Genomic DNA, 14,258 nt, shown 5'->3' on the forward strand with positions numbered 1-14,258 from the left:
GAGGTGAGGAGCATGGAGAGAGGTAGATTGAAACCAAAGCTGGAGAAGAGGAAAGGGTGACAGGAGCTGGCGTACAGGAGGACTCCTTGGACTGGAACTGGACACTGGGGAGGGTGGCAGAGGAGACCTCAAAATGAGAAAAAAGTGGTGGTGCGGGATCCAGGGGATACAGATGTAGAATAAGACTAAAGGCATAAAGAACTTGGAAGCTCTGAGGACTTACAAAGGCTGGAGGGGACCATCCTTGGGATTGGGGGGGCGGGGGGAGGAGAGAGGGAGAGAGAGAGAGACAGGTAGATGGGACAGAGGTGGAAAAGTCTAACCACTGAAGAACATTTCCCTTCAGAACTTGCAATTGTATCCAGGATTCTCCTTATTAAAAGTATCAATGAATATTAAGGCAGTATTCACTCACCCCAGAAATCATCTTCATTGGATATCCGGGCTGATATCCAAGTAGTACCTCTCTTTAGTTTCTATTCGCTTGGCCATCTGAAATCCTGTCAATGTTAAATACATACCGCTATATTAAACATCAGGATTTGATCCATTTTGTGTGTAATAAACACTGGAGTATTTTTGCTAAGTAATTTTACATATTTAATATTTATTTTATATAATGTAATATTTAATAACTTTATAAATGTCTGCCACTCCCATAGCAGCTGATTTTAAGATTCCATTTTCCAGATGCCAACAATAATCCACTATTCTTTCAGCTATCAATTGCCTTAAGTTGCCTGCCTAGTGAGCTTCTCCTCAGAAGGCATATAAAGCACTGAACATCTGCAGGAACCGAACAAACATTTAACTTCTTGCCCATCAGTTAAAAGAAAAAAAAAATCCTCATCAAGCTCCTGATTAACTTCAGGAACATTTGCAGGCTGATGGTGTCACAAAGAGGCAGAGGCAAACTTGGAGTAGAATCTCAGTAGAATGAATGTAGATACTTACCATTAAGGTTCTATGTAACGTTGTTAGATACAGTAATTAGCAGTGAGTTCAGGCAACTAAATTAATAAACTATTCTAATGAAAAAATGTGTACATAAAAGGGAAGTCAACCTAAAATTTTTATCTAGCTCTGGGCAAGATACTGTAGGCTTGGTGTTGCAGTTACAGGGCTACCTGCACCTCGGCCCTCTGACAGCGTCCCTTCAGATGTCAGGCCTTGTGCCTCTACCTTGCCTGGGGTAGAATTCTGCAGTTGTCCTACTCTTAGACTGGGCCCTTAACTACCAGTACTCTGTATCAGTTCCTACCCTGCGGGTCCTATTGTGTTCAGGCACCTGTGGTTCTTCCCTCTGGGGGCCTGAGACCAGTGGTGCACAGTGATCAGTCAGCCTAAGTATTGATTAATGTACAGCAGGAACAAAGCATTTAGAGAAGCAGGATTTTAAAACGGTCTGTGCACGTCTATCTTGCCTAAAGGCTTATCATCAAAGTCAGAGTTTCTCACAAGCCTAGGACTTATCAGGCTGAGGCAGTTAAGGCACAGCAGTTCCATGTGCACAATATCATATCTGACCACCTCTGACTGCCCCAACCTGCTGGATCAGGCACCCACTTTTCAGCTGAGTGAACTGGAGGTGGTCTTTCAGTGTGAGACAGAGCAAGACTTAAAGTCATAATGTTTAGGTTTGTAGCTAAGCGTCTTAACCACTCAGCTACCACACCTCTGTCCCTTAATAGTAACCTAGGCAAGCCTAACCTCTTTAGACACCCACAGCAGGTTGTGTTTCAGTTTAACTCCCCACTCTCAAGAGAGGATTCCTTTTCAGAGCTGCTAGAGTTCATAGGCCATTTGCCATCCTGGCAATGACTCTTAACAACTCTCAAGCCATTGCTGTTAAGTGGCTGATCTTGAACCATCTTTCCTTTCCTGTTGGTTTTCCCCAACAGCCCCCTGTTGCATTAAAATAGATTCATAAACATCCCAAAACTACAGGTATTCATATACCTACATGCAGTATTCATAAATTATTACAGAGCAACTCCAAATCCATCACAGTGCAATGCTATACATGTGTCTACCGCTACTGTAGAGTTCATCGTACAATAGAGTTAATTCTAAATACTTATGACTATTACTCATAACCTAGGACTAGTATAATTTGTGTATGTATAGACTGAAAATTGGTTTACAGAAGCATAGTTGGGCACAGGCATATGTCTGTTCCCTAAGATTTCAATTCAAGTTTGCATTCACGATTTATTTTTTTTAGCAAAGAAGTTTCCTTTTTCCAATCTGCCCAAATGTAACAACAGAGGTGGGGGGGTGGGAAGAGGGGAGTTAGTGAAACAAGTCTCCCAATGGCACAGGCAACTGTCCACCAGAAAAAAGCTTCAACATTATTTGACTTGGCCAACTAGCTCTTAATCAAGCCAAAACATGGGCCAGCCACTGGAAAACTGACTGCACAATCCAGGTGAAATGAGAAAGGTGCACAACTCAGTGTCATGAGCATAGTTCAGTACTGCATTCACTCACAGTCTCTCCTTATGTACACATATACACACCTCCTCTATACCCTCTGGCAGTGACATTTTGTAAATGATTGTAGGGGAAGGAGAGAGATCCTACAAGCACCAGTCACTTCTCTCTTGCTCCTGGTGCTGGTGCCTGATCTACATTCTTCCCAAGATGGGGGCAACACATTGCCATCACCCAGCATACTGGGGTCTCTATCCATATCTTCACTGCTACCTTCAGGACTGGCACCTAATTCCCCCTCGCTCCCATTGGCTGCCCCATATAACTGACCACACTGCCATATTAAGGGCTGTTCTCAGTGACCCAGGCCCTATCTTATCACTATGGTAGCCATGCACAGCTGCTATTTTCCCCTGCTTCATTCCAAACCTTCACTGTTTGCTATCATCCAGCTCCTCCTTTTAGTGAGCCTGCACATCCAACACTAACTGCTCCTCACTGGCTGCCACCCACCTGACAACAGCTGCATCTCCACACCGCATGTGCCTGTCTGCTTACATAAATAGCTCGCTGTTAACTGATTAATCTTGTATCAGATTGACTCATTATTGATTTAACTGGTTCACATTTAGTGATTATTTGCTCAACTGTTTTCTAATTATGTCCATCTGCTATTCAACCAGGCTCTCACCCCACCCCTCTTTTTGTATTATAGCTGTGATGGTGCACCCCATAAGGCTTTATGGAAATATGTTTATGAATATATATATGATATAACTGGAATATGTTTTATGCTACATATGCCATGTAACATATCTATGTAAAGGGTATGATCTACTGAATATATTCATCCTATTTGTATGCATATGTCATTGCTGTATTCGAAGTTATGAATATTGGCTGTATACTTGTTTGATTTTAAATAGCCTTAGTAAGGCATTTGGTCAGCTTCTTTAGAAAGGAATTTGCAAGTTAAGTGTCCAGTCAAGAAGCACTTAATGCACAATGGATCTTGGAAGGCTCCAATACACATAAGAAGTCTACATGAGGATGATCAAGGTAGCATGTGGACAATGGCTGCTGCCTGTAAAAACTGAGTCATGCATGGACATGTGACTTGCCCATGTGACTCCAAAACTCCATCTTGGAGCTGGACTTTGCATAGGAGAGAGGAGGGGGTCTCCACCCACAAGAAAAAGAGTATTTAAACCCCTGGGAGACACCTCCATTTTGTCTTCAGCTGGCTTGAGATAGCCTCTTCACCCCCAAGGATACCTGGAAGAAACTGGAACAAAGGACAGTAACTTTTACAGGGGGTGTGAGTGATCGCTGGACCCAGACTAGAAGGAGACTAGTCTATAAAAGGAAGCTTACTGAATTCCTCTGAGGATGAGGTTTATATCTATATTCAGTTTTCTTACTGTATTAGACATAGACTTGCATGTTCTATTTTATTTTGCTTGATCATTCATTTTGTTCTGTCTGCTATAACTTGAAACCACTTAAATCCTACTTTCTGTATTTAATAAAATCACTTCTTACTGATTAACCCAGAGTATGTATTAATATTGAGGGGGGAGAACAGCTGTGCATATCTCTCAATCAGTGTTACAGAGGGCAAACAATTTGTGAGTTTACCCTGTATAAGCTTTATACAGGGTAAAACGGATTTATTTGGGGTTTGGATCGCATTGGGAGTTGGGCATCTGCGTGTTAAAGACAGGAACACTTCTTAAGCTGCTTTCAGTTTAAGCCGACAGCTGTTAGGGGATGTGGTTCAGACCTGGGTCTGGGTTTGCAGCAGGCTAGCGGGTCTGGCTGAAACCAGGCAGGGCACTGAATTCCCAAGCTGGGAGGGCAGGGAAAGCAGGGGCAGAAGTAGTTTTGGCACATCAGTTGACAGCCTCCAGGGGGTTTCTGTGATCCAACCCATCACAATAGCATCTACCCTCTTCTCCCAATAACAGCTCCATTTCTCTTCTATCCTTACTCTCATTTCCACCCACTCCTCTTCCACTCCCCATCCCAGTCTCCATGCCCTACCTATACAAATCCAGATTCCAAATCCACACCTGCCTCAGATGACTTGCCTCAAACACTGCACTCCCCCCTCCTCACTCACTCACCCACCAGAACAGCTATGTTTGATCTTGTCTTGACCAAGCACTGCTCTGTGATCTCTCCATCACGGAGTTCCCCCTCTCTGACCAGAATCTGCTCTTTTTAAATATTGCCTATTTACCACCCACTCCTGCAATTTCCAGTCCAATCAATTTCAATTTCTTCCATTGACATGGGCGTTTGATACTTACTCCTGAGGGCATTCTGCACCAAAAAATTAAAAATTCTGTGCACAGTCTTTTAAAATTCTGCAAGTTTTATTTCTCAATAAATGCAGAGGCTCCAGCATGGCACTGGTGAACACAGGCCACTAGCTGCACAAAGGTGGGAGATCACCCTGCAGCCACGCCAGGGCCACAGACTCAGCAGTGAGGCTACACCCGACCCTGACACAGCACAAGGTCTGGACCTGCCCCAGAAACACACTGGGGCTCTGCACCAGGCTCACCAGATGTAGGGTAGGCAGGCTCAACCAGGCAGGATTCAAGTGTGAAGGGGCTTAGCATGGGGGGGATCCAGGTGTGGGGTGAGAGGATTCTGTGTGGTACAACCTGGGTCCAGGCAGCTCTGGTGGGAGGTCTAGGTGTGGGGGCATCTGGATTCACAGAGGTTCACTGGAGGGGGTTCCAGGTGCAGGGGCAAGGGGATTCTGCACGAGCTTCCAGGTGAAGGGGGTTGAGGCTCAGCAGAGGGGTCTGTGTGTGAGGGCAGTGGAGCTTGGCTGGGTGGGTGGCGGAGTGCAGCTAGTTGGGGGTCAGTGGCATGGGAGCTCAGGGTGGTGCAGGGGTTTCAGTCCAGGGAGCTCAGTTGGGGGTGGTCTGGGTGCAAGGGTCCAGAGGCAGGGGCTGAGGTTTGGGTATGGAGGCCTAGGGGGGTTCCGGGTATACAGTGTGAGTCTTGTCAGGGGCGTCAGTATGGGAGGTCCAGATGCATGGGGGTTGGGTGGATGGGGAGCAGCTCTCCCGCCAGTAACCCCTCCCCCCACAGCTGAGGAGTGATGGGGGCAGGGGAGGATGCTGAGCTTCCTGGACCTGGGAGGTTTCTGGGGGTGGGTCTGACAGTCTCAGCCACTCCTTGGCAGGTGAAGAGGAAATCCCATCCTCTCCTGCCTGCAGCCCTGCCAGGACTAGCAGCTGATCCCAGCCTAGGGTAGGAGCCACTGGCTGGCATGGCCCCAGCCCTGCAGTGATTTACCTCGCTGCCAGCTGCCTGAAATGATGTACCTGCAGTGCTAGGGAGTAGTACATGACTGCTCTTACAACTTCCCTTTGCTTCCCTATCAGAAAGTAATTTTTCTGCAGGGAAGCAAAGAAAGCTGCAGGTGACATGAATTCCACACACATGCACTAGCTCAGAATTACCCCAGAGTAGATACTCCATTCTACACTCTCCTCCACCCTTGACTCATTGGCCCCTATCCCCCATCACAAGGTCTGCTCTGCCACCCCCTAGCCTTACTCACCCCAGCATCTGTTTCTGCTCTTAGACAGTAGGGGATCTCGAGCAGAAGTTCCATGCCCATATGGATTCCTCCTAAGGTTCTCTTAAACTCTGCAATTTTCCTTAGCAAATTACTTTTCCACCTTGACCGACTCCTACAGTCCTAATGGATTATTTGCCATCTTCTATTCTCCCTTCTTCAAATCCTCCCCACCCATTCATTTTTTTTCTCTGCACAGAATCTTGCTTTTTCAAACAGATCAACAAATTCCAGTGTAACAACCCTCTCCCATCCCCCATCTAACCTTTCTTCCCCACCACTCTTTTTTCTCCCTCACTGATAAAGAAGTTTCACATCTTTTCTCCCCCTTTAGCCTCTGCACCTGCTTCAGCATCCCCCAGCTCTTCCCTCCCCAACTTCTCCCTCTCCTTAACTACTTCCCCTCACACTACAAGGAAGTTTGTCTCTCAATCCCCTGTGCACCCTCTCCACACACACACTTAGCAAGTGGAGGAGGAAGAAAAAACATGAGTAGTAATTGGGGCTGTCTACAATGGATGTCTGGAGTTCCTCTTCCAATTCCATCATAAGTGGTCTCCAATGTGGCTTCTGCTCCTTCCATTCCACTGATCCAGTTCTTTATACTCTAATCTCTTTCTGGCCAAAGTTCAAAATTCTATTGTCACATGCAGCCAGGGTAAAGCTCCCTCTGCTGGATACTCACCAGGCCACTGTGTTTGAGTCCCTAACACTGTAGAGACCCTGGTGTTCTTTTCTCCTGGTCTGAGCAGACTATATCACTCTTTCCTTGGCCCCTCTAGCATGCTTTCTGGGCAAAGGCTTTGTGGATACTGGGCCTTGCAGTAAGATGCTGTGGGCCCCCAAGACCAGTGTTGACCTCCCAGTCTTTTCAGTAACATTAAGGACACACTCTCCCAAAACTCTGGCCTCGTGGGCAAATGATAGATGAAGCACACACACATAGGCTTCAAAGGTTTCTAAACCCAATTACTCTTTACTTAGCATGAGAGATATGGATCCAGGCAAAATAAGAAATGCCTCGGTTTCCTCACCATTCTTCAGCACTCTTTAGGCTTAGGTCAAAGTCATCCAGGATCCCCCCTCATAAAGCCAATGACTTCTCCTCCAAACCATGGAGTTGTCTTTTCTGTTGTGCAGCCAGCTTCCTTCTTCTTCAGGTAGTCCCACAGTAAAACAAGATGATCGCTACAAAAGCATGCCCATTCTCTTCCTCTTTCCAGCCCAAGGTTCCTGTGTCCAAGTCTCTGAGTTACCCCATAACTTCTGAAGGCTGGTCTACACTGAAAAGTTTCATCAGCATAGCCATGTCTCTCAGGGGTGTGAAAAATCCCCTCACCCCCAAGATGTAGTTAAACCAACCTAATCCCTGGAGTACACAGTGCTAGGTCAATGGAAGAATTCTTCTGATGACTTAACTTCTGCCTCTCGGAGAGGTGGATTAACAGTGACAGGAGAACCCTTTGTAGTGTCTATACTGAAGTACTTCAGTGGCACAGCTGCAGCGATGCTGCTGAAGCATTTTATGCGTAGACATAGAAACCACAGAGCTTCAGGCTAAGACCCAGCATTAACAGTTGACTCTTGTTCTCCTGTTTGGGTATCTCCATACTGCAATCATGCAGACAATCTTGGTTTCCCACTTCAAGCAACCCTTGTTAGCGTACCCATTGTTCAGAGTACAGTCACTGAGGTTAAATGGCTCTCCACTGTCTCTGGTATTGGGAATATGTAATAGCCCTGACAGCACAGGACTGACTTCAAAGGCCCTGAGATTCCATTATACAGCAATTTCATATCGACCAGAATTAATAAACTGCACCACAGACAGATTCCCAAAATTGTCAAATACTTTCAACCATCCTCTCAATCTCAAAAATCTTGTCTTCCCTCTGCTTCCATGATTCTGTTCCCTCCTGGTTCTTTCTACATCTCTAATTGCTCATTCAGTGTTTTGTTCAGTGGATATTTCTCATTCAACCTCCAACTTTCTGAACAGGTGCCCAAGAGTTCCATCCCTGGCCCTCTCCTCTTTCCTCTACACCCAGTCTTTGGGGGATCTCATTTGAGAGAACTAGTTCAAGTATCATCTCTATGCTGACAACTCTCAGACCTACTTCTTTTCTCCTGACCTGTCTCCTCCTGTCCAAAAACAAAACAAAACAAAACAAAACAAAAAAACCAAAAAACCACAAACCAAACACTCAGGGCTTGTCTACACTTGCAACGCAGCTACACCACTGTAGTGCTTAGTGAAGACACTACCTACTCTGATAGGATAGCTTCTCCTGTCAGCATAGGTACTTCACCTCCCAGAGAGGTAGTGGCTATACTGACAGGAGAAGCCCTTCTGTCACCACAATGCTGTCTACAACAGTGCTTGGGTCAGTATAACCACACTACTACATTGAGTGTGGTCTTAACTCTACCATCTCCACATACTTAGTCTGTGTCTAAAGTCTGCCACTTCATCCTACATAACATCTCTAAGATCAAGCCTTTCCTCTCTATGCATACAGCTAGTTCTCTTGTCCAAGCCCTCATCTGTGCCTTGACTACTACAGCGTCTTCCTTTCCAACCTAGACAAATCCCATTTTGCACCACTTATCTCCATTCAAAATGCTACTGAAAAAATCTTTCCTAATTTATTACTTCAACCACATCAACTTTTTCTTTGCATTCCTACAATTGCTTGTCCTTCACTGCAAATACAAGCTACATGTCTTCACTTTCATGGCTCTTTATGACTTATTTCTGCCCTATCATTTTTAATGTGGTAGCAAGATGTCAATCCCTGCTTTCATTCCATAAATGGTACCAGACTTGATTGCCCATTTTAAAAAATTTACAAATAAGCCCCTTTTGACCACTACTATGGATGAGAAGAGCTCCCCGTAAATATCTGCAAAGTAACCCCCTTGTACTCTTTCGGATCTCTCCTTGAAACTCCTCTCTGTTGAGATGCCTACATAAAACTTGACAATGGTTAGGCAGCTGTTTTGCTGTAACCATTGTTTTTCCAGTGACCAATATACTTCCATTGTGTCCTTGTGCTCCCCTTGACTGTTTTAGCCACTTTACGCTTCGATTGTAAGCTCTCAGAGCAGGGCCTTTGTTAGGTTTGTCCAGAGCCTACTACAATGGAGCTCTGATACTCTGGGCACTACAGTAACACGAATAAATAAATATGGACAAAGTATTTATCAGACACCTGGGTAAAGAGCTGCAAAATCAGTGGGCATGAAAGTTCACACTTAGACCCATGTAAATCAAAACAATGATTGATACACAAATTGTTGTTAAACAGCAAACTTTGTCTTTTTCTTTTAACAATCCATGACCATAAATATATTTGTATTTATATAAGGAGGATGCAAAGAGTACCACCATGAGAACTCTTATTACCAAAACATTCCGTGTGTGTACTGGAACATTTTCAGGGATCTATTGCTTCTGTGTGTATCTGCAAGGCAACAGGCTCAAAAAAATTAGAGGTATGGCTATAGTTTGAGGGAGGACATGGAAAAAAATTCAAAGTACTAGTATGTATTTCACGTGAATACAGAAGCAAAACTCCTATCAAAAAATACACACATTTAATGTTGGTCTTTTTTAATTCTAAGAAACGCAACTCCAAAAATACAAACTGAACATCAGTCTCATGTCAACCACCATAATAAAATGAAACAAAGACATTCACAATAGTTAAGTCTATGGACAATGTAAGTGTGACAATTGTTATTTCCCTCTCCCTTCCCCCATGTATAGTCCAATATTTATCTTCAAAAAGAAGCATTACTGAGAATACTGCTGGTGTTCAGTTAGAATTAAAGGATTTGGATAAAGTGAAATAAGACAGATACAGGTGTGAGAGTAAGGTTACAAAGGCTTTACATTTTGGATTACCCCAAGATATAAAAATTCAAAAATTAACAAACTTGCTTTTCTCAAAATATTACAGCTACAGGCAAGGCATCTTTAAATTAACAGCTGAGGGTGTGTGAGAGAAAAAAACAACAACCACATTTTAGTGAAGGTAAACAGAAGTGGCAGTTCTTAATTAGCACTTTTGTAAAGCTCATTTATTACCTGGCCAACAATGAACCAAGCACAGGGCAACAAAGTTTTCTCTGCTTCCTTTGGCAATAAGGTGACAGAAAAATCATCTTTTGAAGATGCTCAAGACAGGCAGTAAATTAAAAAAAGAGTCAAAGTAGTAATGGAATAAATAAGTACTAAACCAGAGAGTACATTTAAACCACTATGTAATTAACAAATTACATAACATTATTTCGGTGGCAAACTCCAAGTGTGTAAGACAGACAGAAAAGTGAATAACCACCAAAACAACAATATTCTTCTGTTTACTCTTTGGCTAAAACCCCTCAAAATAGCAGACAAAGAAAAATACATCTAACACTGGTGATAAACTGTCTCTTTACAAGTAAAATAAAGTTATCAATTTAAAACTTGGTACATTTTATAAAAACAAAAGAGGTAAAGTTGTTATAAAAGCAGTACTGTTACTTCAAATGGCAACATACTGTTTGTTGACCCTGTGCAATAAAATAATTTGTTCATTCTACATTTATCCAACATGACTAACAATTACTACAGACATCATAGGAATCTTGTGTGTGGCTCCTGTTGACTTACTTTTATAACTGGGAGACAAAATTTACAATCAATGTGCCACAAAAAACTTTGAAATGTTACTTCTAATAGAGTTCATGTTCAACATTTTCAAATCCTGCTTTATGTTTTGAATGGCTGATTTACAAGGAAAATAATTGACTGTATTAGCAAGAGCATATGAACATCAATGACTGCACCCATTGCCAGGAGACACTGCACTGGTTTGACACTTTTCCTTAGTACATAGAAAGCAACAGCACCCAATAAAGCCTGAGAAGAAATGCTGCTGTGTAAATACTGCAACTATTCCTGATAAAAGAATTATGGGACACATACTCAGAAGCTGCCGAATCCCATAATTTGTATTGCATAGGTCACAATCACACATATATACACACACGCGTGTATATATAGTGTGTATTTATACACACACACGGAAAGAATATATTAAAAAGACAATGAAGTCTAGTCAAAGAGCAATTTACAGGCTCAATATATTTTTTTACACTTTGCTTGAAAGAAAATTTCAATATTTTACAGTAGGCATTATATACACTGCACTTTATGAAATCTAGAGCATACTGAAATAGAAATACATTTCTGCAAACATCTGGGTAAGAAAACAGACCAATATTTCTTCAAAGATTTGTGCTATCTAGGTATTTTGCCTAATCACAAAAAACTGTAACCATGGAATGTTATCTAGAAAAAAAGAAGTCTTTTAAACACCATGCACTTTATAAGCAATTGTAACTCAAAATATCCCAACCTAAAACAATCTAACAATGGTCACGTTAAAAAATTTAAGTATCAGATCTGATTAAGAAAAATCTTTATCACAATATTTGTAATGTTAACAAGTACGTGTTAAGGCTAAATTGGTTCTTTTTTAGAAACACAGTAAAGACATGTCTCCTTCAGAGCCATGGGTTATAAACTGTACCTACAGATGACAGTGCAGTGAACATAATGTTCAGTCTTACAGTCAGGATGCAGTTGCTCCTTCCCACTCCACAAGATACTGCACCTTTCCATCAAGGGTTACCCGACGAGCCAAAACACGGTATTTTTCACCACAAGCTATTCTACCTGCTGCACCAAAATAACTAGTAATTGAGTTCTTTAGATGATTCAGCTGTAATTCCTGATCTGCTAAATTGTTAAGAATCTCTGTATTGAGTTCATCATACTGATAATCTTCTTTACTGTCATCATCTTTTACAATTTCTGAATTCTGAGGCTGGAGTGCTTTTCGTGGAAAGCGACCTCTTCTCCTCAAATGTGGTATTGCAGCAGGCCAAGTTCTTCCTGTACGAGTCCTTTTTCTGGAGTCTGATAAGCTACTTAACAAAAAAACACAAAAAAGACACCAACATTAAGTCCTAGAAATATTGTCTATTTAAAAAGTTTGCCTCCTGTGTAGTTTTATTCTGCTTTACTATTTTAGTAATATCTGTACAACTCATTAGTTATGATTTGTTGATATTTTAATCAATATCGAGCAACAGGTATAAACGATAAATGGCTGCTTCAGGGGCTTACAATCTAAGGGCTTGTCTACATGAGAAAGTTGCACCTGTTGAATTGAAGTTGGTTTTTAAACCAATTTAATTAAACTAGTGCAAGCCCATGTATGGGCACCTTATTTTGGTTTAAGAGTGACTTTTCTTTTGGCTTATCTTAAATCTGTTCCTAACTGCCCCTCTTAAATGGAGAAAGGCGCTGCAGGCATTTGCACCAGTTTCACTTAATCTGTTTAAATTCACACTGTAACCTAAACCAGGTGCTACTCTCTCATTTAGATAAGCCCTCAGTTACAGAAAATATCATATTTTCTAAATCGAGTGCACCTCATTTTTGTTCTCTTAAAAAAATTTAAAAAAAAAACTTTGCATGGTCTCCTCTATATCAATAGTTAATCTCAATAGAGTCTTAAATTTCTGACTCCTCGCGGACATTTTACACACAGGCGAAAAAAATGTCTATGCGCAAAATTCACAGATTAGATGTACTGATGACTAGAGAAGAACAAGATGTAGCATTGTTTAAGTGTTATATTATAGGGTTGAGGGATTTAAGTCTTTGAAAAAAGGCATATTTACACCTACATTTTTGCACACTACAATGGTTGGTGCACTAAGACATAATATGGGCTTGGTAAATTAAAAAAAATAAAGCTATGACCCTAAACTGGTGCACACGTAAGAATGTTTAAATGAAGTGACTTGTTCGTTTAAAAAAAAGTTTCATTCAGTGTGTTTTGAACATTAAAAATAAAACTGCAGAACTGTAAAACCCGGTCATTCCACAGATGAAGACACTTCCCACCTTTAGACTGGAAAAAAAGACAAGTCATATCAAATGTATTTGAAATTACAAAATGGGGACAAAACTTGCAAGACATGAATCAAGACCCTTATGAACTCTGTTTCTCAGTTTGACAGATTATTTTAGGAATGTTAAATATGGGACAGAAAACCGTCCAACAGATATTTGCCGAACATCCAGAAGACCAGTTTTTTCTTAAGTAACTGATTAACTTATCAAATCCATGTGTCAAGATGATTCAATCCCAGTGGAAAATATACTGTACTTGATAATTTTATATAAGCTGGGTACTTAATTTTCTTTAATAGAAATTATGAAAACAAACGCTGTTAAAGTGAAATGAATTTGGGGTGCAACTTAGTCCTACCAAACTCAGTTTTGTATCAATTAACATTAGAAATCTAATTTGAAGAAATGGCCATACAGTTATTCCTTTTGTTGTAATCAGTTCAAGTGCAGACTGTATCTCAACATTAAAAAGTAATTAGTAATCAAAGAGAAATTGGGCTAATTTCTCCTTAAAATAGCTTTTGTTTAAAAAGAGAAAATTCAATGTTTCAACAAGTACAAACTCTGTAGGATGCCTGCAACATTAGTGCTGCTTGTTAATTAATGATAAAGTACTGTTAGAGATGTTTCTGCATGTTTCGTTTTAATGGATAATTCAGTATTTACCTATAATGCCTGGAAATGCTAGATGAGGTAGTTTCTTTTGTACTGGCAACACCTGTGGAGTCCACATCTGAGGTATTGGATGAATGAGCAGTTCCATCAGATCTCCTGAGACATAAGAACACAGTTGCCATGTAATGAAAGTAATCTAATATTAACCAATTAATCTGACATTTGACAAGCAAAAATGAGATGCTATTAGGATGGTTTAGTTTTTTCATTTACCCAACAGAGCAGGGTAAATCCAAGGCCGGGTTCTCTAGCACTGGGACTGGTTCCTTATCCTGAGAAGTAGGGGAAAAAATTCAGATAGTTTCAATGGAAACAATCAATTTTTGAAAACCACAACTTAAAACTTAGTGGTTATGTCATTCCTAAGAAATGATATTCTAAAGTATAGAAAGAGAATTATTTGAACGCATACCAAAGAAGATGGCTCTGAAATTTTTTGAATCATTTTTCTTGTATATGGGCCAGGTGGACGACCTACTGATTTTTTCTTCCCCTGTCTTTCAATGCCATTACTTATTTCCCTAGAAGAAAGATGACATTTTGTTTTAAAATACTGGAGTGACTAGTCCAAGGAAA

The 14,258-nt window shown here is 41.4% G+C and overlaps 1 protein-coding gene across 3 annotated transcripts in view; it reads right to left on the reverse strand.

Annotated features, from left to right (window-relative positions):
- Positions 1-9,630: 9,630 nt before the first annotated feature.
- Positions 9,631-14,258, reverse strand: part of MTF2 (metal response element binding transcription factor 2) — a 48,729-nt gene continuing 44,101 nt past the window's right edge. The window contains exons 12-15 of one of the 3 annotated variants that reach the window (XM_077823708.1): positions 14,095-14,203; positions 13,896-13,954; positions 13,674-13,778; positions 9,631-12,010 (exon numbers count right to left, since the gene is read on the reverse strand). In XM_077823708.1, the coding sequence (XP_077679834.1) occupies positions 11,656-12,010; positions 13,674-13,778; positions 13,896-13,954; positions 14,095-14,203 (628 nt within the window). In that variant the 3' untranslated portion in view covers positions 9,631-11,655. Of the gene's footprint in view, positions 12,014-13,673; positions 13,779-13,895; positions 13,955-14,094; positions 14,204-14,258 lie in introns of those variants that run through there. The other 2 variants (XM_077823707.1, XM_077823709.1) reach the window with 2 other exon arrangements.

This window comes from Eretmochelys imbricata, chromosome 8, assembly GCF_965152235.1.
Source record: "Eretmochelys imbricata isolate rEreImb1 chromosome 8, rEreImb1.hap1, whole genome shotgun sequence".
Lineage (NCBI taxonomy): Eukaryota > Metazoa > Chordata > Testudines > Cheloniidae > Eretmochelys > Eretmochelys imbricata.